Source organism: Lutjanus erythropterus, chromosome 1 (assembly GCF_056507025.1).
Source record: "Lutjanus erythropterus isolate fLutEry1 chromosome 1, fLutEry1.hap2, whole genome shotgun sequence".
Taxonomy (NCBI): domain Eukaryota; kingdom Metazoa; phylum Chordata; class Actinopteri; order Lutjaniformes; family Lutjanidae; genus Lutjanus; species Lutjanus erythropterus.
This window is the reverse complement of record NC_139317.1, coordinates 12,651,253-12,677,816: the sequence shown is the minus strand read 5'-3', so window position 1 is coordinate 12,677,816 and position 26,564 is coordinate 12,651,253. Positions and strand designations below refer to the sequence as shown.

General features: G+C 39.2%; 2 protein-coding genes across 3 annotated transcripts; both read right to left on the bottom strand.

Annotated features, from left to right (window-relative positions):
- Window positions 1-472: 472 nt before the first annotated feature.
- Window positions 473-4,939, bottom strand: LOC146332665 (hyaluronan and proteoglycan link protein 3-like). Its single transcript, XM_084723753.1, has 6 exons — window positions 4,726-4,939; window positions 3,436-3,628; window positions 3,101-3,323; window positions 2,859-3,004; window positions 1,820-2,122; window positions 473-774 (listed from the first exon to the last, which is right to left on the bottom strand). The coding sequence occupies exons 2-6, from the start codon at window positions 3,569-3,571 to the stop codon at window positions 485-487; spliced, it is 1,098 nt and encodes a 365-aa protein (XP_084579879.1). The 5' UTR covers window positions 3,572-3,628; window positions 4,726-4,939; the 3' UTR covers window positions 473-484.
- Window positions 4,940-9,282: 4,343 nt separating this feature from the next.
- On the bottom strand, window positions 9,283-25,528 carry LOC146332664 (lactadherin-like). 2 transcript variants are annotated; one of them, XM_084745849.1, is made up of 10 exons: window positions 25,416-25,528; window positions 19,020-19,145; window positions 18,792-18,923; window positions 14,638-14,751; window positions 13,722-13,903; window positions 13,485-13,640; window positions 12,298-12,442; window positions 11,394-11,596; window positions 11,155-11,310; window positions 9,283-9,819 (listed from the first exon to the last, which is right to left on the bottom strand). In XM_084745849.1, exons 1-10 carry the CDS (start codon window positions 25,483-25,485, stop codon window positions 9,676-9,678), a joined length of 1,428 nt encoding a protein of 475 aa, XP_084601975.1. In that variant the 5' UTR covers window positions 25,486-25,528; the 3' UTR covers window positions 9,283-9,675. The 2 variants fall into 2 exon arrangements, with proteins under 2 accessions (XP_084601975.1, XP_084602055.1); XM_084745929.1 differs by having other exon boundaries at window positions 11,394-11,578.
- Window positions 25,529-26,564: the final 1,036 nt, after the last annotated feature.

Genomic DNA, 26,564 nt, shown 5'->3' with positions numbered 1-26,564 from the left:
ACTCATTGAAATTAAATTGTTATAACACTTTTTTTCTAGAAAAACTCCTGTTTATATATTTGTCTACAGGCCAGTCTTTGTAGGGCCAATGTGGCGGCAACACTGACAGATCAATGCAGCATCCCTGGTCTGATTTATGTTCAGGGGACTTTGTTGTATATCAAACTCATCTCCTATGTGTAGCCTCACTGTAACCCAATGCAACAGTTAAAAACGTCCCCAAAAAGTGACAAATCTTCAAAAATAAAGAAATGTCTAGTTGTGACCCATCAACACTGTCAACAGCCATTTTAATCAAAGAGGGATTTTTTTTCTCCATGTTCAAATAATTTTTAGAGACATGAAGATGTAAAATGATCCAGTAACTCAAAAGAAAAAAATATTAGTAGACCTTTTTTCACAGCAGCCTTTCCATGAGCCAAAATTTGTAATATTGGTACCCTGACTGGTTGCTGTGAAAAAAGATCTATGATATTATCGACAGTCATTCGTCATCTGACTTGTAGCAGTAGACTCCATGTTCGTGCTGAGGAGGTGGAAAGCCAAAGCTGCGCACCCCGGGCTCAGAGGGACCACAGTTTCTTCGTGGTCTGGTGATGGGATACCGAACGCTTCCATCAGCCAGCCAGCCGGCGTCACAGTGGTCCAGGTCTGAGAACTTCCAGGCGGCGTAGAGCTGTCCGACTTTGGCGATCTCTGCTCCGTGCTCCTGACACGCCTGCTGAGCCTCTGTCAGGTTCATCTTGTGAGACGGCTGAAGATAGAAGATTTTACCTTTGGAGGAAACACAGTTATTATGAGGTTTATATAAACTCTCCACAGGTTGAACCAGGTTATTCCACATTTTCATGTTTCAAACTTCCAACACTGGACGTCATTCTTCCAAAGACTTGCTTAAATTTCTGATGTTGTTTCTAGACTGTCGTACACATAAAGAGAAAATATTTAAATGAAAAATACGGGAACCTGTTATTTTGTTATTAATTAATCAGACATTTTCTGGAGAAGCTTCACAGAAAAAATCAGTCTAAAAGCACTAAATTAAAGAAAACATGGAGAATATATGTTTAGAGCCCTTGTGATGTGTATAAAATATATAAGCAATATAATTGTTCACTGTTGAGCGAAGGTTAGTGCAGACTGAACTAGAAGAGGTCACTCAGTCACTCAATTATTATGTCTGTCGGTGTGGAGTCACAAAATTAAAGATATTCAAAAGTTCAGAATCACAGAGGTCCTTCAGCGTATAGTCATAAATGTGCACAAAAAAGACAGCAGAATCTCCCAAACAATGTAGGTGAATGGCAACCAGTTTTCAAACAGAAAAAAAACACTGAACAAAAACCATAAAATTCCTCCATACTGCTCATCTGGTGTAGTCAAAGTCTCCTAAAGCCCCAACATGCCGTTCACTGACACACACACAGTTCAGACGGTGTGTGAATGTGACTCTACAGTGAAGATTTAGCCTAAAAACATGGTGGAAATTATGTTTTTCAAGTCACCTAGGCATGTCAGGGCAAGACTTTGATTACAGTACGGAGGCTTTTCATCAGATGTTCTGTGAGCCAACAGCGCCACAAACAATGTAGTTATTTCAGCTTTAGCAAGAGTTTGTATTTGCTGACCAGAGGGAGGACATTTTGACATGTCACAGCAGGAAAAGCACAGGAGTACATAGTAACATTAACAGCCATCATTAATGTCACCAGTAACAGCTGCGCTTGTGCTCTGACAAGTCAAACATCTGCTGTGCTTTTTAGAACCAGATATTGAACCTGTAACACTGCCGCTCTCACACCACCTCACACTTCCTCACCTCGGAGTGAAGAGGAGAAGCAGAAGGCATCGTAGCGATGAAGGTGCAGGTGCCGTCTGCCGTAGCTCCGGACGCCGGGAGCGAGGCCGTGCCCCCCACAGGGCTCTCTGGGTCGGGTGATGGGGTACTGGACCGTCCCGTCGGCCAGCCAGCCCGCGTTGCACCAGTTCAGACCCTCCTTCCAGGACTGGAAGAGCTGTGTGAAGGTGGCCAGTGTGGAGTCCTGCTGCTCACAGGCCTGCCGGGCTCCCAGGAAGCTCAGGTGGTAATGACCACGAGGGTGCTGGTAGGGAAACACCACCCCTGGGTGGGTGGAGGAAGTAATTAGACCTTTCGCACAGCAACCATTTTCACACAAAACAGACAGGTGTCAGCAATGATAATAATTAAGGTTCTCTTCCACTCAGGTGAAACAGTCGTCTACATCATCTACGTCATGGTTTCTACACCTACACCTGCTACAGAAGAATCAGTAAAGCTGCAGCAGACAATATTTCATTATAGTTTTGGTTGAAATCATTTTTAATTTTAATCATTGCATGGTTTCTTTGAAAAATGAAACTGCATGCTACTCAGCTTTGAAAAGCTCAACACCTGTATCTCTTTCCAGAAATCATGACCATCTCACTGCACTGAAGGAAGCGTGCATCTACTCACGGACGAGAGGTTACACAAGGTTACACTTCCTTGTGTGTGGTGATACGGTTGATGTTCAGTAGAAAGAAAATAGTTCCTACGGGAAACTGCTCACAACAACGTCTGTGGATTATCTTGAGTAACCAGGTCATGATTTCTGGAAAGACTCTTGAGTGTTTTTAAATATATTTTTTGGTGCTTTGAGCATCAGATTACATACATTTGAGAGAAGGCAGACGTCTCCAAAACTCTGCAGCTTACAACAAAACGATCTAGATGGATAAACAGCGCTACAGGTAAGAGGAAAGATATGCATTTCTGATTTGGGGATGAAATGTGTCTTTAAATGTAGGCTCTGAGAGTGGAAGTCATGGTTTCTACAGTGTATGTGGACATACTGTACCCCGTAACTCCAGATTAACTGAAGAGCTCTTGTCCTCCAGTCCGTCCACCACCTCACACCGATATCTGCCTGTATCATTCAGGTGGAGTTCAGTCATCACAAGAGCAGCGTCTCCTGGAAAATCCTGTCTGAGCCGCACACGACCCCTGACCAACAAGTGACAGACGTACACAGACAGGCTCATACAGCTGCTAATAATAGAAAAGAATCATCGCGAATTCATTGTTTGTCCTTTCAACCACCTGAACTCCCCAAAACTTCGACTTTGGGAGCCAACAGCCACCAGCACGTCTGTCTCCTGTCCCCCGGCAGCAGGCAGCCAGGACCACTTGACCCGGGCCTCCCTTGGCGAGCTCAGCTCAGGCTCGTACCAGAACCTGCACGGCACGGTGGCGTTACCCCCTCTGACTGCAAACACTGACGGCTGAGCAGACTCCACGTGGAGCTTCACACCACTGAAATGAACTTTAGCAAAAACAGGCACTGAAAATATGGACTAACAGAACACATGTTGCACCTATTTGTACTGAAAATATGAGATAGTCTTGACCTAAATTTAACATATATGTTATTATACTTTCTTTGTTGCCATTTCCATTCAGGAACTCATGGTAGAAGAACTTCTTTGGGCCTGTGGGGGCAGTCAGGGCCCAGCTTGAGAGAACCAGCTCAACCCCGAACAACAGCAGAGTCTGGAGGCAAAACTTCATCATCTGGACAAATCCTGATCCTGATCCTGATCCTGGATGTTCTCTGTATAGTCCTGAAGCCTGTGGAGAGACATCTGATCAGCTTGTTTCTCCCTAAAGGTACAAATGCATCAAATATGTATCTTATTACAAATATTTGCTAATCACACATATCAAAATAAAATACTGTCATGAGAACATTTCGCCATTTAGTATCCTCAGAATATCTTGTAGTAGGACCCTGTGAATTTAGGGGTGCATGCTGGGTGGTTCCTAGCTAGTCAGTATATTTGCCAAAGTCTGTGAGTAAGCTAACTTTAGTACCTAACTGTAGTTTTTTCTCTACTATTTAAATATGGGAATAAAAATGTGTCTTATTGGAGAATAAAATGACATTTAAATACAGTATTTTAACTTAAGCACAAACTCTTTAGGATTTTTTCTTTGTAGATTACATCTCATTATTTCTGGCAAACAAAAAACAAAAATAAAATACTCAGAACTGATTAAATATGTATTATAAATACATGTTATTTAAATACTGCCCACCTCTGAGAAGCGTGGAATAATAACCTTTGTTTGACTGCGTTTTAACAGTATTTTCAGAAGTTTTCAATGGACACAAACCTGATGTGGTGACAGGACAGCGCCAGTAGAGGGAAGCACGACACCACGTTTATACCTGTCTCTATTTTCTATGAAAATACAGCATCGACAACTTTTGTGCTCTTTAAAATACAGTAAAATATTGTTTCTGCATTGCCGCACAGCAAGTAAAACTTCAAATTACTGATTTAAAAGATATATAATCTTTGATTATTTGCATCACAGGCATAATTTTCAGCTATTTTTTTTTTAAATAACAGGTAGGTAATAATTATTTTATTTAACACGTTGTTGTTGTTTTTTTGTTGTTTTTTTACCCGTGTGCAGCCAGCATCGACATTTGCAACATCAGGATCAACATCTGTGAAAAAGTGTTGACTCCATGTAAAAACGTAACACACCTGTACTCCAGGTGAGAAAAAACATGGAAACGGGCTGATACATTAAAAACGCGATTTACTGAAGCATATTTACATATTTACATGATACGGTGATTCGTGTTTTAAAGAGTACAGACCATATTTGACGCACGAAAAGTTGCTAATGTTTTTTTTTTTATATTGTTCACTTACCGTAAAACACCTTGATATTCTGCTCTCCTCCAGAGAAAAACTTTGATGCAAAAGAAAAAGATGAAGAAGTCTGTTGGGAACAAATCAGAAGTCACCTCTGGTCTTTGTCGATGATAAAACAGGTGCAGCTGTAGTCTGTTAATAATGATAATGTAGCCAAACTTCGAGAAGCACAGAGCTGCTCTGCTGCTTCAACTGCAACCACAGTTCAGACTGATGGTGTTTAAACTCACCTGAGACAGTGAGTGGAGGGAGGACAGGGGTGCCAGATATGGAGCAGAAGCCCCCACTTTCATTCATCAATACTGCACATGTATAGTTCAAGTATGCAAATCAAAAATGACCAATAATTGCTTGTTTTTGTGCAATCTTTAACAGTCTGGTGTAGATTTGTACAACTGGATTATATTTCAGTTTTAATTTTTGCATTGCCTGTAAAACTACCAAAAATGCAAAGATTTAAAAGCCAAATTATTTTACTGAAAGACTTATTATCCATCTGGATCTCAAATTCACCATGGTGTAATTTATTGCATTCATTTTTTTTCTTACCAAATATCATACATTATAGTATGAAAGCACATTTCCACCAGTGTGATGAATAAATAAGTTAGTTTCTCAAAATAATGAGTTAATATCTCACAATATGAATGTATGAATTACTGCATAATAATAATAATAATAATAATAATAATAATAATAATAATAATAATAATAATAATAATAATAATAATGAACAGTTAGATAGTAAGTCATTATTATGAAAAAGCTTCTCATTGTAGGATTGTTTCTTTTTCATGTTGTTGGAAATGGGCTTCAATAGGTATTGAGTGCTTAAAGTCTACTTTAGTAATATGAAGTATATTTATGATTTTTTTTAAAAAATTTTTTATCAAAAGTGATACAAGTTTATGCTGCAACAGTTTAGGTACACTGGGTAAATTACTGTCTTAAAACACAGATGGGTTGTTTTGGTCGTGTTCCCACAAACATCAGTCACAGAATCACATTTTGTTTTATTACAGAAGGACCAACAAACTGGTGTTATGCAGCTGTTTATTGATGAGTATCTTTTGAGAAGAGGTTTGCATCCCTCCTAAACGCCCTGAAAGCAGATGTTTGCTGCAGAGGGTCTCCACGCAGACTCCAGCTGGCAGCTGTGTTTTCCTGGAAGCACTGTGATCTTTTATAGGAAACCCTGCTATGATGTGGAAAACATACACATCCACATACAGTAGGTATTACATGGACACACCGTGTGGACAGATGTGTTGGAGATGCTCCGTCCTCCATCGGCACATTCATTTCATATGAGATGAAAGCTGTTGCCAGGGGCCAAACATACCAGGACTGTGAGCTTAGCAGGGAGATGAGGGGCTAACAGGGTGTAATTACTCCTGTAAACAGCAGGCCAAAGCCCAGCAATCCAACATGGAGGAGACTCACAACACCTTTGTGCAGCTGGGACAGTTTGTGCAGCAATGACAGCAGCTTTTTTGTCGAACTATTCTGTTTTATCGGGGAGTTTCAAGTTAAATACAAAGTCCTACTGCACCTTCCTTTCATGCTAGCTGAGGACAGTGATATGCTACAAAAAGAGGTCTATTTTTTGGATTACTTCAGCATCTGAACGATGCAGAGATGTCCCCTAAAAGTGGTGTTGGTTTTTCATAAACATGTTCCTCTCCTTCACTGTAAACCACAACTGATCTTTCCGAAGTCCCGCCCCTTTTTTCTAATGACGCCAAGAGTGAAAAGTGGTTGATGTTATTCCATGACTGCTTCAGCGGCATATGTCTCATCTGTAGAGCAGTATGCTACTTGTTCAATGACATACGCCGATGTCTACATGTCATTTCCTAATGGCAGGCGCCACTCTGACTGTCACTTCAGTGCATAATAATAATAATAATGATGATGATAATAACAATGATAATAATAATAAGAAGAATGTGGTGATAGCTCACAGAGCTAAGGTTAGCCTAGCCACTGTAGCCAGTCTGACAAATCCATAACAAACATTTAGAGCCAATTGACCAAATAATACTTACTACTCTTAATTTAGGCAATTTTTCATGTTTAATCAGTCTTATCCTGCTTGGTGAAAATATATCAACTGTATTTTCAATTAGTGCACATATAGGTTTCCCATACTAAAAAATGACTTGTGTATTTCAAGTAGTCTGTCAGTTATGAGGGAAACTTTAAAAACAATGTTATAATTGGCCCCAGGCTCCCCTATCTTACAATATTGAGTTAGTATCTCCAAATAATGACAAAAACTCTGAAAATAATGACTTACTATCTTAAAATAATGACTTGGTGTGCAAGCAATTTTGAGAATGTTTCTCATTATGTAGAGATATATAGTCAATATTTTGAAATAACATTTTGAAATCACTATTTTGATATTCTAAGACAGCTGATGATGTGAGTCCTGTTATCTCTCTCAGGAGTAAATGATGCTCACCGTCATGTTCATTAACTGCAACCTGGTTCTTTTAGTTCAGAGTTCACCAAAAATATGAGCACGTTCAAGCGTGTTCATGCACAACACGTAAGGAGATGGACATGAGGTCACAGTGACCTTGACCTTTGACCACCAAAATCTAATCAATTCATCTCAGTCAATGAGAACATTTGTGCAGAGCGTTTGAAGAAATTTCCTCAAGGTGTTCTTGAGATATTGCTTTGATAAAAATGGGATGATCTGAAAACATAATGCCTCCAGTCATTAAAACATTTAGGCATAAAAGTCATTAAAAAAAGTGTGCCGAATCACAGAGCTCAGAGTTCAGTTAACTTATTATTATTATTTTTTTTTTTACAAAACTCATAGAAGAAGTAAAACTAATTATTCAACCTAGGTTCAGTTATCTTGTGTTTATAAGTTGAACCAGCTCAGTTATTTGTGGTGCTTATTACACATTAATACATTTTGTGCACAAGCTGTTTCCAATAAAATTTAAAGTTGAGTGAGAAAATTGGCGTTTTGTGCTGCTCCCTTCGTGTCCCCTGTATGTGGCCTCACAGACCAGTCTGTTCATGCAGAAATCAGCCATCAACACCTCCTCTGACATGGACATTGTCTGACCAAACGAGCCTGTATATGACCTGCAGTTATGTAACTGGTGACATTCATTTATAACAGCTCATACAGCACGACAAAGATGTGTTTTGTGTTTCTTGATTGAAAAGAAACACACTCAAAAGATTTATTGTAACATTTAATAAATGATCTCAGTTCAAGATCGACAATGAATAAAAAAAAAAAAAAAAAAAGAATGTAAAACAATGTTTATTTTCTACACATATTTCACATTTGTTGTAAAAAGCATTAAATTACAATGAAGTTATATGTAAGACTGAAGCGGAAAAACCTGCTAAAATGTGTAAATAAAACACACGTCACATGAAAAACTTCAGTTTGTCATTCCATCACCTGATTGACAGAGCGGTGTGCTGCAGTTCAGATTTAACATTAATTTTCTACTCTTGGACATAGTATCTCTTCCGGGATCGTTGGAAATGCCAAAATATTCTCTATATTGCACAGGCCCGTGCTCGAGTAACTAAACAGCTGGATGACGTGCGGAGTGAGATACGATGAGTTCGCTGGTGAGGAGGTTTGTCCTCTGTCCTCTGCAGGCTGTTAAAACCACAGGACACAGCAGTTAACTGTTAACTGTTGTGTGACTGCAGAGGACGGACAGAAAAAAGTTTAAAACTGGCAATTTAGCTTTAAGTACAACCGGAGGCGAAGAGCACTATTATCAAGACAACACACTCTTAGAAATAAAGGTGCTAACTAGAACCATAGAGGGTTCTTCAGCTTGTCCCCACAGGACCTTTTATTAAGGTTCCAATGTGTAAATAAGACACACGTCCCATGTTAACTTTTTGTCAACAGTTTGTCGTTCCATCATGAGACTGACAAAGCGGTGTGCTGCTGGTTCTGCCTAGAACCCAACATGAAGGGTTATGCCTAGAACCATCTAGGCGAGGTGAGAGATTCTACAGAGAAGCCCTCTATGGTCTAATGGTTCCACCCAGAACACTCTGAGTGTTCTATCCAGAACCTGCCCACCTTCAAGGGATGCTAGCAAGAACCCACTCAGGGGGTTCTACTGAGAATCTTTTTATATTCAAATGGTTTCATCGAGAACCCACAAGAGGGCTCTGTTGAGAATTGTTTTAATCTGTTTTAATATTCCAAGGGTTTTATCGAAAACCCACCAAGATGTTCTACCAAGAACCTTTTTATATTCAAAGGGTTTTATCTAGAACCAACCCAGGGGGTTCTACTGAAACCTTTTATATTCTGAGGTTTTATCTAGAATACACTCATAGTCTTTTATATTATGTTACAAAGAACCCTTGGCAAACTCTTGATGAAAGAGTTCTTTAAGGATTTTAACAATCCTTGAAGAATTCTTACATCTAAAAAGGGTTCTGTGTATGAAAAGGGTTCTTACAAAGTTTTACAAAGAACCCTTGAAAAACCCTTTCTTCAAATAAGGGTTCTTCAGAAGCCAAGAGGGTAAGGGTAAAGGGTAGAACCTCAGCCCGTCGAGACAAATCCTTTTGGAACCCTTATTTTTAAGAGTGAGAGTTCAGAGAGACTTAAATCAATTTGAATTCTTTGAAGGAGCAAGATAATATGGACTAACAGCAAATCTATGCAAATCGTTGTTTATATCCAAAGCTATTAAAAGTCGTAGTTTGTGAGTCATGTCAAACAACTCTATGAACGTAAACATAGAAAAAGTCACTAGTTAGAAAGTGCTACAAGTGTTACAGTCCCAGCAGCCGACAGGATCTTTATCCAGAGAAACAAACGGAGAACAGGTCGGGTGATTCTGCCCGAGATCCGCTCCTCTGCTGTGGTTTGTCGAGATGGAGCGACCGGATGAGGACGGAGCACTGTTAGACGGCGGCTGAAGAGTTTGTTTAGTCATCGCAGCCCAGCAGCTCCATACGTAGAGTGATGCGCTCGTGCCACTCCCAGGGGAGGACTCGGACATATCGGGCGTAGAACGGAGGCTCGAATAGATTCTTCTTATGGGTGTTGTTGTCAATGTTGCCCTGGAAAAGCTGCAGATAAATATAAAGGTTGCTGTTAAAATAAAATAATTAATTGTTGAGCAAAAGTTAATGTATATGGAAGCCAAGTACGGCTGTATTTGCAACTATTTTTTTTTTAATTTTCAATATAATTTAACCCATTCTCATAAGAAAACAAGCTTTGATAACAAGATAACAAAATAATTCACTCATGATCTTGAGATAATGGCATTAAAATTTTTTTTAAAAAGTACAGCCGTTCTTGGCTTCCATAAACTGTACATAAAGCAAAATCAAGCTGCACAGTGACAACAATAAATTTGGTAAATACATCCACTAAATGTCATCAGAGGTTGTTTATCAAGCGGAGCTGTGCTGCCCTCTGACAACCTTATGACCCAGATCCTAACTTCCTCGCAGCCCCGGGCTGCACCGTTATCTCATGAGACGACAAACTCTGTGTTCAGTTAAAACATCAAAGCTTGTTTTACAGTTTTATTGGATCATCGCAGAGAAAGAGGCTGTGATGAGGAAAACAGGCCTTCTTCTACTCCTCCAGCAAGAAACAAAAATAAATCTCATCATGAAGAGGAAGAGAGACAGAAGGGGAAGCTGACATCACTCTGACTTTATGCACTTCTTTTTTACAAACTTTAGGCTTTGTGTATTACTGAAAAAAGGTTTGTGCAAAAACGAGAGAAAAGAAAAAACTTCCATGTCTGTCCTTAAAGCAATGTATAATTCCAGTTATAAGCATGCATAAGCATTGTTATAACAATAAGCATAGCACATTATGATGCCCATGTCTGTAATGTGATATGAACATACATATAATGTGCTATACTGTGCTTCTACCAATGTATAATTATAGTTATAAGCACTCATAAATATCCATAATGCTTTATAATAACAATCATGACATATTATGATGTCTGAATATACTTATAATGCATACGGTATACTGTGCTTATAGCAAAGTATAACTACAATCATGACCGCTGAGAGTAAATTATAATCACATTATATTTGATCATAACAGTAATCATGAAGCATTATAAAATGGTTATAATGCATTACTACAGCTATGAGATGTAAAAGTGTCCATGACTGACCAGCAATTTTACAATGCTGTATAATGTGTCATGATTATTTTAAAGTATTACAAATATTTGTGAGTGCTTATAACTATAATTATACAATGCTATATGCACATTATAACATATTAGAAGTATGTTTGTAATGCATCATAATGCACTGTAGACATAGGCTTCATAGAAAGTGCTGAGAAAGGAAGTTTTACCAAAAACTCAATATCGAAAAGAGACTCATTTACTAAAACATGTACTGTATTTAGGGATATCTGACCTTATCATTGCTGCCGTTCTCCTCCTTCACCGTACTCCATGACTCGCCATCGTTACTGTAAGCAACTTTAAACACCGACACAAACTGCACCACCCCGAAGTCTTTGGCCCCCTGAGTGATGATTCCTGTGAGGCGCTTTGTCTTCTCTAGATCGACCTGGTGAAGGAACAAAGACGACAGTTATACTCTGCAACATCGGCTGGCCTCAAACGACATTTCGCCACTGAGGTTTCCCTCACCTGGATCCACTCTGAGCGGTTGTTGTAGGCGGGAGACCAGGCGTTGGTCTTCCCCTGCTTATCCAGTCGGGCGAACTGAGGGTGCCACGTGAAGGTATCGATGCCCCACGTGCGGAAGGAGCTGGAGGCTGTGAGCTGCCCGTCTGAGATGAGGCGAGACTTCATTCCCAGAGGCTCTGAGCAACCTGCCGTGTTTGAATAAACTGTGAATCCAAAGCAGATGGAAGGACGGAGGGAGGGAGGGAAAACCAAAGCGAGAGAAAGAGAAACACCCAAAGAGAAGAAAAAATTAACTTCACCCTTCATCCATTTGAAGAAAATTAGCAATATTCAGAAGAATGTGATTGATTAAAGTCAATTGTTCACCCACCAATGACCAAGAGGAACAGAAAGAGGAGTGCAGAGAAGAAGAACGCAGGCAACAAAGTGCACAGAGCTACATATGCAGTGTGTATAAATTCACCATGTTTCTCTGTAAAATGTTTTAGCTCTTATGTTCACAGAAGACTTAGGACAAAAGGGTGGAGGTGGAAAAAACATGTCTGTTTCTGTCTCAGTGTGAGCCTGGAATTTGGGCTTTTATTGCTGTATAGTGAGGTCTACCCACAGGGTACTGTATATATACATTCTCTATGTAACCACGGCTGGATGGAGGCCATGTTATGTCGTTGAAATAAACTCTCTGACTGTCATTATGCTTTCCAGAGTAACCACAGCAGGACGAACCCAACACAGTAAAACAAGACCGAGGGGAAGTTAAACAAAAGAGACTTTTCCCCGCTTCAGGGTTTATTATGCACACAAAGTTCACAGAGGTTATGGCTGCATATCAAATTCGTTCTTCTATCCACCTTTATTATCTGCCAACTTGCTAAGCATATCAAACTGTTTTGTGTGTGTTTACCATTGAGTTCACAGCCCACCAGCTCCATGCGCAGCGTGCAGGCCCTGCGGCAGACCACGGGGATGATACGGATGTACTGGGCCACGATAGGAGGGTCAAACATGTTGGTCTTTGTGCTGTCGTTGTCTGTGTTTCCCACAAACACCTGCAGCACACAGACATGAGAAATTAGCCAAGTAAGCAAAGGAAAGAGACTCTCAGATTATGACCCTCACTACATTTCTTTTCATTCTGGAGCATCTTTAAACCTGCCTGTCTCTTAAGGCTTATGGTAATGTTCCTCAACGTAACTGTTCAGCGGTCTTTCGTTTAAATTATACGTCACATAAGGTTCTGCACTACACCTATTCTTTATAAGTTAGTAATTTTAGATTCTACCAGAATTCAACTGACCATTTTTATCCATACATAAAAAACATTTTGCTTGTAATTGTCATGGTTGTAGGATTTGTTGGTTTGTTTGGGTATGTTTTGTGTTTTCTCCCTGTCTCCCTTTCCCCCCTCCTTTTTCTCTCCAGGGCAGTGTGTGTGTGCAGCGGTGGCAGTGATTGGCTGGCTCGGCTCAACGAGACACACCTGGCGCTTGTCTACTCATTTCACCTGCAATATAAGCCTGGTCAAGACGCCACTCCTGCGCCGGGCTATTCCGTATCAGTTGGTAGAGTAGTGACAGCGCTTCTCTTTTGGACTCGTGGATTTCTTGTGTTTCTTCGTGGATTTAACTCGCCTGTGTTTTTTTGTCCAGCACCAGCGAACCTTCCCGCCATTCGTGCCACTCTTGCCTTCCAGAGCTATCGCCTGCTCGGCTTCCTCCTGCCTCACCTGCTACGCCAGCCTGCCGACCACTGCCTGCACCTGCCCTCGCCTTTTGTTGTCTTTTTGGTCCCGTATTGGAAAATAAACTTTTTGAACACTTCTTCTGCCTCTGTCTCTGCATCCGGGGTCCAGGCCTTGTCAGAACTTAACAGTAATGTCCTTAATATCACAAAGTAGCCTGTTCTAGAAAATGAATGAAATTTGTTCAGATATAATTCGGATTTTAACTCATTAGCCCAGGGACGTTCATGTGCCTGATGTCTGGAGGTTTCCATCCAGTATCTTCACTACCACCACTTTATGGAAAAGATGCATGTCTAAAAGCTGCTGGTACTGTGAGCCCTGAACCTCTACATGTATTTGACACTAACCTTGTCCCTCCGCTGTCCATCCACTCTGTAATTCGTATAAGAGTTTCCATCGAAGCTGCTCGCTATCTTGAAGGCCTTGATGTACTCAGCTGTGCCCATGCGACTGGCGCCCTGAGTGATGATGCCTGTCAGACGCATCGTCTTCTGCATATTGATCTGTTGTTAAAAAGAGGTTTGTGTGTTGGTCACAGATCTCGCTGATCAGCCTCGTGATTTTGAAGTGTTCACGTGTCTCACCTCGATCCAGGGGTTCCTGTCGTGGGCGGCTGACGTCCAGGCGTTGACGATGCCTTGGTTGTTGAGTCGAGCCAGCTCCGGGCCCCAACGCTGCAGACCCAGAATGCCGTAGTGCACAGAGGACGCTGAGATCTGGGACTCCACGATTGATCCTCCCTCCATCCCCAGCAGAGAAATGCAACCTGGGATATAGCCATTAAAATATCATTAAATGTGGATGCAGGTAATTATATTTACTACTGTATTTATTTTGTGTTGCTAAATGTAATTTATTTATCAACAGTTTAAATCGCATGGATGACAATGCAAATTTTTTTATGAAGAGTCAACTGGAAACCGATGTTCCAAGTTTAATTGTAGCACTAAAAAATAACATTAGGCATTTTTTGTATAATTTCGCTTACACTTACAGAAGAGTATTAGAACCAGGCATGAGGGAAAATATCAAATGAGGAAGAATGAAATCAAAATGTCGAGAATAAAGTCAGAATGTTGAGAGTCAAGTTGAAATGTGGAGTAAAGAAGTTAAAATGTTGTGCATTAAAGCCGAAATGTTGGGGAAAAGGAGTCAAAATCTTGTTCAAAATGTGAAGAACAAAGTCCAAATGTTGAGAATTAAGTTGCCATTTTGTTGACTAAAGTTGAAAAAACATTTAGAGATTTAAGTCAAAATGGTATTTTATGCAAAAAAATTGATATGCAAAATAAAAAATCTTTCTCCCCTCATTTTTTCCTTATGCCTGGTCCTAACACTGTTCTGTATACACTTGAGTAATGCACCAGTAAAACACTTGTTCACCATATTACGCTGCTCTTTCCAATTGTAATTATTAAATTTATGCACCAAGTGGCATGAGGTTATGCAGATCTGAAAAACGTGTTTGAGATGAAATGAAACGGTAGTTGGTGAACGTACGTAGCTGGCACTGCTTTCCAACATACGGCGAGGGACACTGGCAGGTGTAGTCTCCATCAAGATCTCGACACATCCCTCCATTCTTACAGGGCTGGTTGGCACAGTCATTCACATCTGAAAAAGACAACAACAACACGCTGCATTATGGTCAACTCCTCAAAATAAAGTCAGGAATGATCCTGTGACGCACGACAATAACACACAGGATGTTAGAGATGCGGTGCACACCTGCTCTCAAACGGCTCAGAGAGAAAACAGAGTGGGGGGATGGAGGCAGGTGGAGGGCCACAATAGCCTCACTGTTTCTGCAGCTTACAGCAGTTTCTCCTAAATTCAATAAGATGATGACAGAAATGCCCCCGAGGGCAACTCTGAAGAGACACGGTTTAAAGGGCACAGCACGTTAGGGGTGAAAGGTCAATTCTGTCGATTTTGTGCTGCGAGATTTAAGAGCAGATGTACAAACCCAGCCGTTTATAGTACATGTTGTATTCCAGCTGATAGTGAAGTTAATCAATAAATGTCACATCTGATGTTTTCCTGCCTCTTTCTGCTACAGATCCTGTTTCACAGATAAAAGCCTCCTCCACAGTAACCATGGCAACGAAGCAAGTCTGTGCTCGCTAACTGAATCCCATTTGAACAGTTCATGTAATGCTCTGTACTCTCCACAAGGTGCCAGACTCACACAGCACATCCACACGGATTATTTAGAGCAGCGAGATCAATGGACGGCTGCACATTTTACTCTTGTCATTTATGTAATTTAGGGATGCTAAACGAAGTGGTGTGAGCAATGTTAATTCAAGCAGTATTCAAACAAAACAATACGCCGACCACATAACAGACCTTAGTGTCTGTCAATAATTTTTTCTATATGCAGTTGAATTCTTGCATCCTTGAGTAATTCAATCAATTAATAATCAATCAAATCAATTCAGCTTCATTTTCATAGCATCTTTCATACAGGGTAGTGCAAAGGACAAACGGACAAACAAATAAATTCAATAAAAATTATAGAAACAAAAAAAATACTGATAATAATAAAATAAAAGATAAAGTTAAATAAAATAAAGTAAAATAGAACAGGATTATAGAACATAAATACAGCAAAATAAGTGATTCAGGTAAAAAGCAGCAGTGCTGTGTTACTCGAGGACTTTTATACTGACTCCTTGGTAATCATAGTCTTTGTATATATACATTATGGTCTGGTCAAAAACAGTAGTTCTGTCTGGGAATTGTTGGGTTTCACTGGATCTTAATGTATGTTTATGAAGTTTCCCTGACTCTAACCTATTCACTGAGACTTTTTTTGGTGTAAACAGACTAAATAATGTAAGATGGTCTGCCGCCAAAATCTCCTCACCCTTTTTTTTTCACTTTGTACAGTCTTGTTTTTCCAGAGTTTGTACTTACATATTTTCAAAATCTATATAACAGCAATGATCAGAAAGATCTATGGTGTAAAAACATTGATTATAAAATACTCTCAATAAAAACTATTAATTAAAACAAATACATCCTATACAGAAGTTGTTAGAAATACTCAAATCTGCTTTATCTGCATAAAATTTGTTTTCTACTGACATTATATACTCATTATACTCCTTGTATTTCTAGTATGTGTTTAACTACCCACAAAATAATATAATTATTATTTTATTAACCATGTACCTGACTTTATGTAATCATGACATGTATTTGAAACCCACTCTCAAAAAATCAGAACTTCTTAGTGAAAGTCTTAGTCGTCCCAGGGGAAAATAAAAGAAGAAGTAGAACTAGACATTAGTAGAAAAATACAAATCAAAATGGAATATAACTCAAATACAAATATAACTCGTAACATTCGACCAGCCTTATTATTTTACCAGTCTAACTAACCATAAATAACTCTCCCAGACTTTCAGAACTAAAGCAGATGACAGGTTGACGTAATGCCACATGGGTCTGTTTAATTCTTGTTCCTGTTAACACTAAGAGGATTGCTAACATCTTAGAAACAAATGCCTGCATGTCTGTGACAACACCCGCACAACAACACTGAGAAACAGGTGATCCTACCGAGAGAAGGAGGAAATAGCCTCGCTGATTTGCTCCGGGATTATTTTTCACATGTTTTTGTCATTCTAACTTGCTATTTTTTCCAGTTTTTCTAATGTTACTTGCAGGTAAAATGCAACTATTGCACATTTACAAAGTCACTTCACCTCATTAACATCTGAAACACCATTTAACTACAATCATAACTCTGAATACACGTCTGTGCCTTCACTGCACATGATATATGGGGCAGGTTCCACCTCATTCCAGCACCTCGACAACATCCAGCCTGTGACGTCTGTCTGAATCAAAATTAGAAAACGTTTGGGAGTAGACGACCAGACTGCACAAACACTACAATTGGTGGTCAGGCTGTGGGCTTCGGGCTGAGCTGCTCATTCATAAAAAATGCCCCCTCGGTAACAGCATGAGTCAAAGTCCTGACAGCTAAAGGTATATTTTCAAACTATAATTATATACAGTAATAAATCTGCTCTCAGCTGTCCTGCACACAAAGTTTATGCGTGTCAGTCATAGTTGAAAGAATTTTCATGATGACATTCACACTCTTTCCTTCCTTTTCTGACGCTAATAACTCCAAACTTTTGCAATAAATTCCAGGTCAACTTGGTCATTATTTTAAGAGGATATGATGGAATTCACTATTATTAAATTCTTCATCTGATTTGGTCGAGCTTAAGCACAAACAGATGCAGTGTTGAAGCCGTGTGGAGGGAGTCTGCATGCTAAGAGACTTGGAGTGGTCTTTCACTAATTAGCCAAACAGAATGACCGCAGAAGCCACTGAATGAGATCCTTTCATGAAACTGCTGAGCGGACTGCGCGGCTCTTTCACCGCTCGATGCTGTGACAGGATGGAAAAACCTCATGTGTTCACACGTACAGAGAAATCTGCTGAAAGCGGAGCACATTGCGGTGTGTACTTCACTGCTTGTTACAGGCTTGTTCTGACAAAATTTGACATTACTTTATCCCATTTGCTGACCTTCTTTTTTTGCTGCATTACAATCAGTCAGTATTTTTATAACTAGATGTTCTGATTTTTATCTATGCCATAAAATCTCTTCTGAATGATAGATCCTTCACGTCAGCACTTGCGCTCGTGTGACAACAGAGATGACACTGTGTCAAGGCTATGTGATGATCCTGGTTCTACCGGCCTTTCAGATGTTCACAGAAAAGCAGAGAAAGAACACAGAAATCTGTCATGAAGGCAGGCTGCTCACTCAGACAAGTAGACATATACTGTAGCTGATTTATTTTTATGTAGACGGCACATTGTACTACTGCGAGTTGGGATTAAGCTATTTTCTATTAAGCAGTGAAGTTTATAAATAAGCATATTGGCACACCTGGGAGAGCAGCGCTATCCATGAAAGGGAGTTTATTTCTGACATGTTAAATTAGCATTTAACCTTTTGTTTTGTTGCGCATGATTGCATCCCCTGTGTGCCTTCATGGAAAGTACAATATTACTATCTGTGTTGAGTATTGCGATACACTACTTTTGAGTTACTTTCTCCCAAATTCCTGCATTATAAAATGGAAGAATGTAATGTTATTCCATAGCTGTATCCTCGCCGGGGCCCCTATATTGCAACACTTGTGATAAAAAGACATTTCAGTCATTCCTGTCCAACAAGTGTCAAGATCTGATGGCTGTAACTGTTATCTGATGCAAATATTTCTGCTTTCTTTTTTGAGATTGCAAGTGTAAACAAAAGGTTCATGTCCAATAAAAAAGACACTCAATAAATATATCAACATTCCCATCATGCCTATGGTGCTGGACGGACCAGTTTGTAACGTGTTACCTGATGTAATAAATGTAAAAATATTAATAAAATCCCACTAGCAATGAGTTAAATTCCTTTGTTACTGCTGAAGTAATATATTACTGTAACTTTGAAATATATTCCCTCCAACACTGCCTTTGAATAAATAGCAAAATATCTTGCACAGACTAGCAAGTCATAAGAGTACAATTCAAAGATTTTTAAGGTTAATGTTGACGTGTAGCAGTTGCACAGGTGTACAGGTCAAGACAAGCAGCTCAGACTCATTAATCACATCCAAAGGTAACCTACTGATCTGGCAGTGCGCTCCCTCGAAGCCCGGCTGGCACCTGCAGATGTACTCATTGAAAACATCTCCTCGTCTGGTCGGAGCGATGATCTCACATGACCCATCGTTCCTACAGGGGTTAGGGCTGCAGGGTCCTGACAGAGGGAAGAAGCCAAGAGATCAGTTTATGCGTGTACGTGTGTGTGATTTAACCACGCAAGTTCCTCCACTCATGTCCCTCTCTGCTGTACCTGTCTCTGTCAGGTTGCAGGTGTCTCCACCGAAGCCGTCTGCACAGATACATATGAATGGGTCCTCCCCTACACCTGTCACACATGTCGCTCCATTATGGCAGACATTCACCTCACAGTAGTCACCTGAGGAAATGAGATGAGACAAAATCACTTCAGCGCGTTTTAAAAATACATCCTGTGACCTTTCAACAAGTCAAGGAAAAGCTGTTGCCAATGCGGTTCAAAAATGACCCATTTTGTTGTAGAAGGGTGACGTATTTCTCTTGTTGCCATGGATACCGGAGATACTTATTTCTCCACTGCCTCTAACTACAATAAGTCAGACCGCAGTGCAGCTGCAACTCATGTTGTTGTGTGTAATCCTTTGCTGTTTCTTCAATGGAGAAACTCTCGGCCTCTTGATGTTGTTATATCACCGTTGCTCTCTCAACCTGCAAGGTTAAACCACAGCAGAGAGAACAAGCTCCCTCTCATTCTGGGAAATTAATTCGATTTAAATCAGATTTTTTTGATGTGGGGTTGTATGAGATGCTAAAATTAGTATTTTTACTACAATAGATGGCAGTTGGCATGCACCCGCTTTGGAGAAGCAGCAGGAGTACCAGAGTAAGAAGCTAAGCAATGAACTGCTGTGGACAGGGTCAGCAACAAAAGGTATTTTAGCCACTTAAAAAAGGCCTATCTAAAAAAAATCGATATCAGTTTAAGTGTACGCTTTATTTAGAATATTTTCACCACTTTACCTTGCTGTCAGACAGCATTTTCCAACAGGAAACTGTGGTTATAATAACCCAAATATCACTCACTCTCCCTCAACCAGACTCCATTGGAGAAATCAGCAATTTTACCTCGCAGAGCACAGGAGTTCTTTGACTGTGCTGCTTCAATCTGATGGTTTGTTTCTGTTATTGTGTGCCTTCAGTGAGTCTGAACTAACCCTTTAAAACACCAAAGTCACGCAGTAAGACAAACAAACTAACAAATTGTGGCAGCAGAAGACAGGCCTGTGCTGTGTTCTGCAAAGTAAAATTACTGATTTCTCCTGTGAAGTTTGGTTGGTTTAGAGACAGTGATATCTGACTTGTATAACAGTGGTTTCCCATCGGAAAAGGCTGTCTGGCAGCCAGGTAAAGATGTGAAAATATTTGAAACACAGCTTACACTTAAAACTGATATTGATTTTTTTGGGGGTGAGCTTTTTTAGGTGGCTAAAATACTGCTGCTCCAAACTGGAGGCGTGCCAACTACCATCTATTGTAAGGAATACACTGACTATGGATTAGTACCCCACTTCAAAATAAGTAAACCATCCCTTTAAAAAGAATTAAATAAGGTAGACTGGGGCTGAACAGAGATCAAGTGACAACAATTCATCACAAAAAATTCCAGCAATTTAGCATTGCACTTCCATAATATGTGGGAGACTTGCAAGTTTCAAATACACTGTGGGTCAAGAATCCAAAACACAGGATCCTACATTCCCCATAATTCAGTTCAATAGCATATTTTGTTAGGAAACTCCCTCTTTCAAACTCTAGTTTATAAGCTTTCAGCTAAAAAGTCTTCTAGCCCAAGCCAGAAAAATGCACTCTTAGTGGCAAGAAAAAGGAATGTGATGTGTAAAATTGGTTGAATGCCCTTGATATCGAAGTTTTAACAGCATCCAAGGGTTCATTATTCATGAATAAATGAATAAAATAACATGCTGGGTTTGAGATTAATTTGTGGAAGTTTTAACAGACATCAGAGTCTGTTCTGGGAGGCGAAAAAGAAGAATCTCTACTGTGGCTTCTCTTTGTTGCTGGAGCGTCTGGCCTGGTCTGGCCTGGTCTGGCCTGAGCGTTTGTAACAACACTGGTGCTGCAGATTCAGCTGTGAGGCCCAAAGTGCTGAGTCACAGATCCTGGCTGGATGAGGGATATAATGGCAGAGACGTCCAGTGGGAGCGGCAGGCACCAATTTATGAGTCACAGTGTGTTAAAGCTGTCAAAATGACAAAACCTTAACCTCATAATCTTTGAAGTTTTTTTTTTGTTTCTTCCTTTTTTTTTTTTTTTTTTAACCAGGCGTGTTGAGTCATCAGATGCCACGTCAGAGTCACCATTCAACCTCTGAGCAGCCTCAGGTGGAACTACTGCAATATGTTGGCACTTTGGAAAGTGTATCAATATATTAATTGGGCAAAGAAATACAGCTGCAACATTAATGATTAATCTGCCAATCATTTTCTCAATTAATTAATCAGTTGTTTGGTCCATAAAATGTCGGAAAATGGTGAAAAATGTTGGTCACACTCTTTCAAAGCACAAGGTCATGTCCTCAAATGTCTTGTTTTATCCACAACCCAAATATATTAAGTTTACTGCAGGCCTAAAGGACAAAACAAACCTGAAAATATTCACATTTGAGAAGCAGAAATCTGGTAATTTTGACATATTTTCTTTAAAAATCACCCAAAACGATTATCAAAATAGTTTGCGATTAATTGAATAGCTGACTAATCGTTGCAGCTTGACATAGAAATGTGATATTGATATGTGAACATGATTATTTTGCAGATTTTGTCACTATACTCTAACTGTTCCGTGCCAGAAAAACATATCTGACAGTTGTTGTCAAACCTGTGAAAACTGGGTGGACTGGCTTTGCTAATGAAGTGGCATGTTTCAACATGAGAACAAAACTGAGCTCTGCCATTTTGGCAAAGCAATTGATCAGAGGGGACAATTTATACCGAACACAGTGTGGATTATGATAAAGTTTTATGTGGTTTAATCAAAGTGGACACAATAGCGTTTAATATGGAAACAGTTGCACTGAAAAAGTGGTAATAATTTAAAGTATTTGAGGTATTTTATTTGTCTATTCAGCTCTACATTTAAACATGAAAACAAGCTTTGATAACAGTTATTATTTCCTGTTGCATAGATACTGAATTATAATACTTGGTCTAAAATTGGTCTATTGAAGTGTCAAAGAGCTGCATGCAGGGGTCAACACCCCTTTATCTCCCTCTTCAATCCTCGAATAAATATAATGCCATAAAAATAAACATTTATTTATGGTGGAGTGCAGAGGATGAATTAGGGAACTTCACAGGAAGGAAGCTGCTCTGTACTCTGGTGGTACATCATTGGATACTCCTGTATCTCTTACCAGATGACAACAGGGTGAAGAGGCTGCGGGTACTGTCTTTTAATATTCTCCCTCTCCTTCCCTTTTTTAGCACAGTTGGGGCAGTTCTGCTTCTTTTTTCAACAGTCTGTACACCACATTTGAGCTGTTTGTTTACACAAGTTACTGTCTTCCTGAATCATTTCTGCAGATGCGCAGGAAGATCACTGAATAGCTGGTGCGGAGGCCCTGAGAGTCATGAATTAAGCATTCTGAGTGTATGGATTTTGAGAAAGATGTTATTAATTAGCGAGAACTCTCTTTTCTGAGACATTTTATGGGGCCCTCGGTAGCTAGAGGCCTAAGGCAACTGCCAACCTTTATCTAATGGTAAGTCCCCCCTGGCTGGACATTTACATTTCCTTTGTCTGACCTGTAAAGTCAGGAATTTAAATGTGTAAAACAACTGACCTTTTTATTTTTGTCTCCACTCAATTGGTTTTCACAACTGGAAAAGAAGCATTATGTACAAAAGTACAGAAAAAAAACACCTTTGTAATCCTAGATCAGAAGTAGCTTGTTGTTTTAATAAACAATGTTGCATTCAGGTTCTTTTTTATTTAGTTTCATCCTAAATTCCCTCTGCTTAAACAGCCTGAGTTAAAACTTTTTAAATAATAAGTGTCCCTGTGCTCAACAACAGACATAACCAATGACTGGGAAAATTAGCCTATTGATAAAAATTATGACTTTCTAATAAACAATTAAAGACCCATAAACTTAAAATGTTAGCAGGTTATTTCAATAAAATCATAATGATGTGCTTTGTTCATATTTTAAATGATTAAATGGCCAGATTGAGCCCACGGGCCACCAGTTGAATACACCTGGTCAGTATTACTCTCTATATATCTCAGTGGCGTAAAGGTGTAAACAAAGTTCAAACAAACACCTCATTTTCATGCAGCCAACACTGACAACAGAACGTGTGTATGTGCAGGATTAAGAGCTTGCAGGATTAGCCAGGTTGCACAGATGCATGCAGCTCTTTCAGGAATGAGCAGTTACACAACATGACGGTGCAGCGGCTCACAAGAGGCTCAGGACACGCAGCACACCTGACCGACAGAACAGGTGGGTAACGGGCGAGGCTGCGGGCCGCTGAATGTACACAAACATTACTGCAGCAAAGGAACGGCAGCCATGTAGAGTAAAAGACACTAAAAGCCTTGAGTGTCCTCAAATTTGACTTAAAAGGTCTCCTCCTGGTTGGCAACACATTTCCAGGTAGGTGAGGTGGACAGCTGGTTCATGTTGACTCCAGACAGGAGCACATATGGTGTTATTTTCCTCTCCATCTGCACCACCTCTCAGCGTAACCAGAAAGGTTCCCATGGGGACACTAATATATTAAAATGTGACTATTGAAAACATACACACAAACTGCTCAGTGGTGCTGGTAACAATTATTTTACAAACCTGCCTCTCTGATTTAAACAGAGCTTTGTAATGACAGAGTCTCACATATAATAACAGGGTAGTCTCACATTTAATCACTGATTCTACCTGACAATGATAAGCTGCATCCTGGGATGAGGGACGTACAAATTACATATTGACTGTTCTCAAGAAAAAGGCATTATTTCATGACTGCGCCCTGAATGTTGACTGTAATTTGGTAATGTGAAAAGATAAAGACTGCCAAATGAAAATATTGTAATGATTATTTTAAAGCAGCTGTAAAGCTAAAGACATTTAGCAAATGGCAACCCTAGTGGCTGATCACCAGTGCTGGAGGAACTACTAACTTTTACTTGAGTAAAAGTATAAATACTGTAGTCTAAAAATACTCAAATAAGCATCATGAATTCAGAATTTTGCCCAGATATTATCAGCAAAATGTGCTTAAAGTATGAAAAGTAAAAGTACTCATTATGCAGAATGACTCTGTCCACATTGTTATATCATTCAAAACAGATTATTCTGTTTTTAATACTAGCAAATAAATTCAAATGCATTTTTATGTTGTAGTTTGTAAATGTGGAGCTATTTTTAGATGAAGAAAAGAAAAAAGTCTCCTCCTTATTGTAACTGCACACAACAAAATTGAGTAGCAATCCTATTGGTTTAAACACACATACCTCACCATTGAAAACAGAAAATATATAATATATGAGGGATAATGAACAGTGAGCAGATCATTATTGGAAATTATTACACTGCTTTGTTAAATGCTCGATTCTGATTGGTCGATTATACCATTCGAAGGTGTGTTATTTCTTTATAGCACACTGTTGCTATGAAGAACAGACTGTTGCTGTGGGCACAGTTTTGATCATAGACTCTGAAGGAACAATAAAATCTTTCCTAAACTACTTAAATCTTTTTAAAATTAATATTTCATGCTTATCATATGGTTACTTACCCCCCAAATCAATAATTTTACACAAAATAGATATAAAATATAAATTATATATATTATAAAATAGATCAAATGTAATAATATTCTCTATATATATCATAGATCAAATTTAAGATTAGTTTCTATTTTTCTCCATTATTAATTGTTCAATATGTGTGTTTTCACCAATTCTACATATTCATAATCATATTCTATATGCTTATGATCCAGTACTAACCTGGATCAGTACTATCAGTATTATGATCCAGTACTATACTACTAATCTACCTAGTATCATATGCTTATATCATATGTTTCTTTAATTATAATGTAACTCGTAACTAGCAGTGTAAAATAAATTTAGTGGAGTTAAAAGCACAATATTTAATTATGAAATATAGTGGAGTATGAGAATAAAGTAGCATAAAATGTAACACTCAAAAAAGTTCAAATATGTCACTTGGGTACAGTACTTGAGTAAATGTACTTCGTTACTTTCTAACACTGTGAGTAAAGACATGTAGCCTATTTTCATTTAAATGACCAAACCTGTTGCATATCTCTTTTTTTTGTCATTCATTAAAGCCTGAAGATTTTTCCCATCACCGCCCAAGAGACACACAGGATAAGAAAAAAACAAACTGGATCTTCATGAGTCAGTCAAAGGAAAATGGAAAATAAGGCTAGGTGGCACAGTTCAGTGCCAAAGTCTCCTTCTGGAGTTTAGTGAAAAAGTGAATGAAGTTTGGTGTCAGAGGTAGAAACCTATGAGATACCACACAAATATAAACAAACAAACAACAGGAGTTGAGAAGTTCTGTGAATGCGGTTAATCAGATTTGATAACTTACGTGCCGCTGGTTTAAGACAGGACTTACCTCTGACTGAACACAGGTAAAGTAGGAGAGTAAATGTAGTTAAAGTCGCTGTTGTTACATGTCGTTTCATATTTGTTTATCCTCAGTTTGTTTGTTCCGTAGATCTTTTCTTCTGGGCGACGCGATGCCGCTAAACTTCCAACTAGTGCTGCCTTAAGGTGCTGTCGGAAATATCGGAATTCAGACTGGAGCGTGAAGGAACGACGAAGTGATTTGTCCGGGAGCCACCGGGATTTTTCTTCGATAATACCCGAGTTAACGATTTGTGACGCTGTAGGGGCGGAGAGCTCGGAGCCATGGCAGTAAACAAACAAAGGAGGAACGTTTCTTTGCATACTAATGGCTGATACCTTATTATACTGCTTCATTTCGTGGTGATCCACATGTTTGCTCATTCTAACAACTTGAAACAAGCTGAAAATTAAATTAAAGCAAGATGACATTTTTGTTTTTGTGCTTAACTATTTTATTTGATGTAAAGCCTAAATGTTATTATAATATTAATCATGAACTAATGAAACACCAGCTACTGACCACATGCACTTAATGCTGTCTCTTCAACATTTCAATTTGATGACTTTAGACTCCACTTCAAAAAATAAAAAAGGACTTGCACCTTGACTCGGACTTGGACCAATTCATTTCAATCAAGATTCAAGAGTCACGAAAAATTAATGTTACATTACTGAGCTCCATTAAAAAAAAGATTATTTCAGAGAAGAAAGAAAAGGAGAAATAAAGAAGGACAATGAGACAAGAAACGGGATGCAACAACTTGAAACTTTGATAGAACCATAAGTCTTAGTTATGTTGTTAAGATGGTATTACATTGATTTAAGAGCACTTTATGACTTGTCTAGAAGTCGACACTCAAAGTTTAGGACTTGGGACCTGATTTGGGACTTGCCTGTCTTTACTTGGGACGTGACTTGCGACTTGACTCGAGACTTCTTTGCATGGGACTTGTGTGCCAAGACTTCAGATTTACTTGTGACTACAATGACTTGGTCCCACCTCTGTTACATAACGTATTTTATGATGAGCATTTGAAGGCACCACTGCGCCCAGGTTAACAGTGTGGGCGGGTTTTGGATTATTAGTTTCAAGGATTATTAATGGGCTATTTTACACAGCCATCCCAAGTGAAAA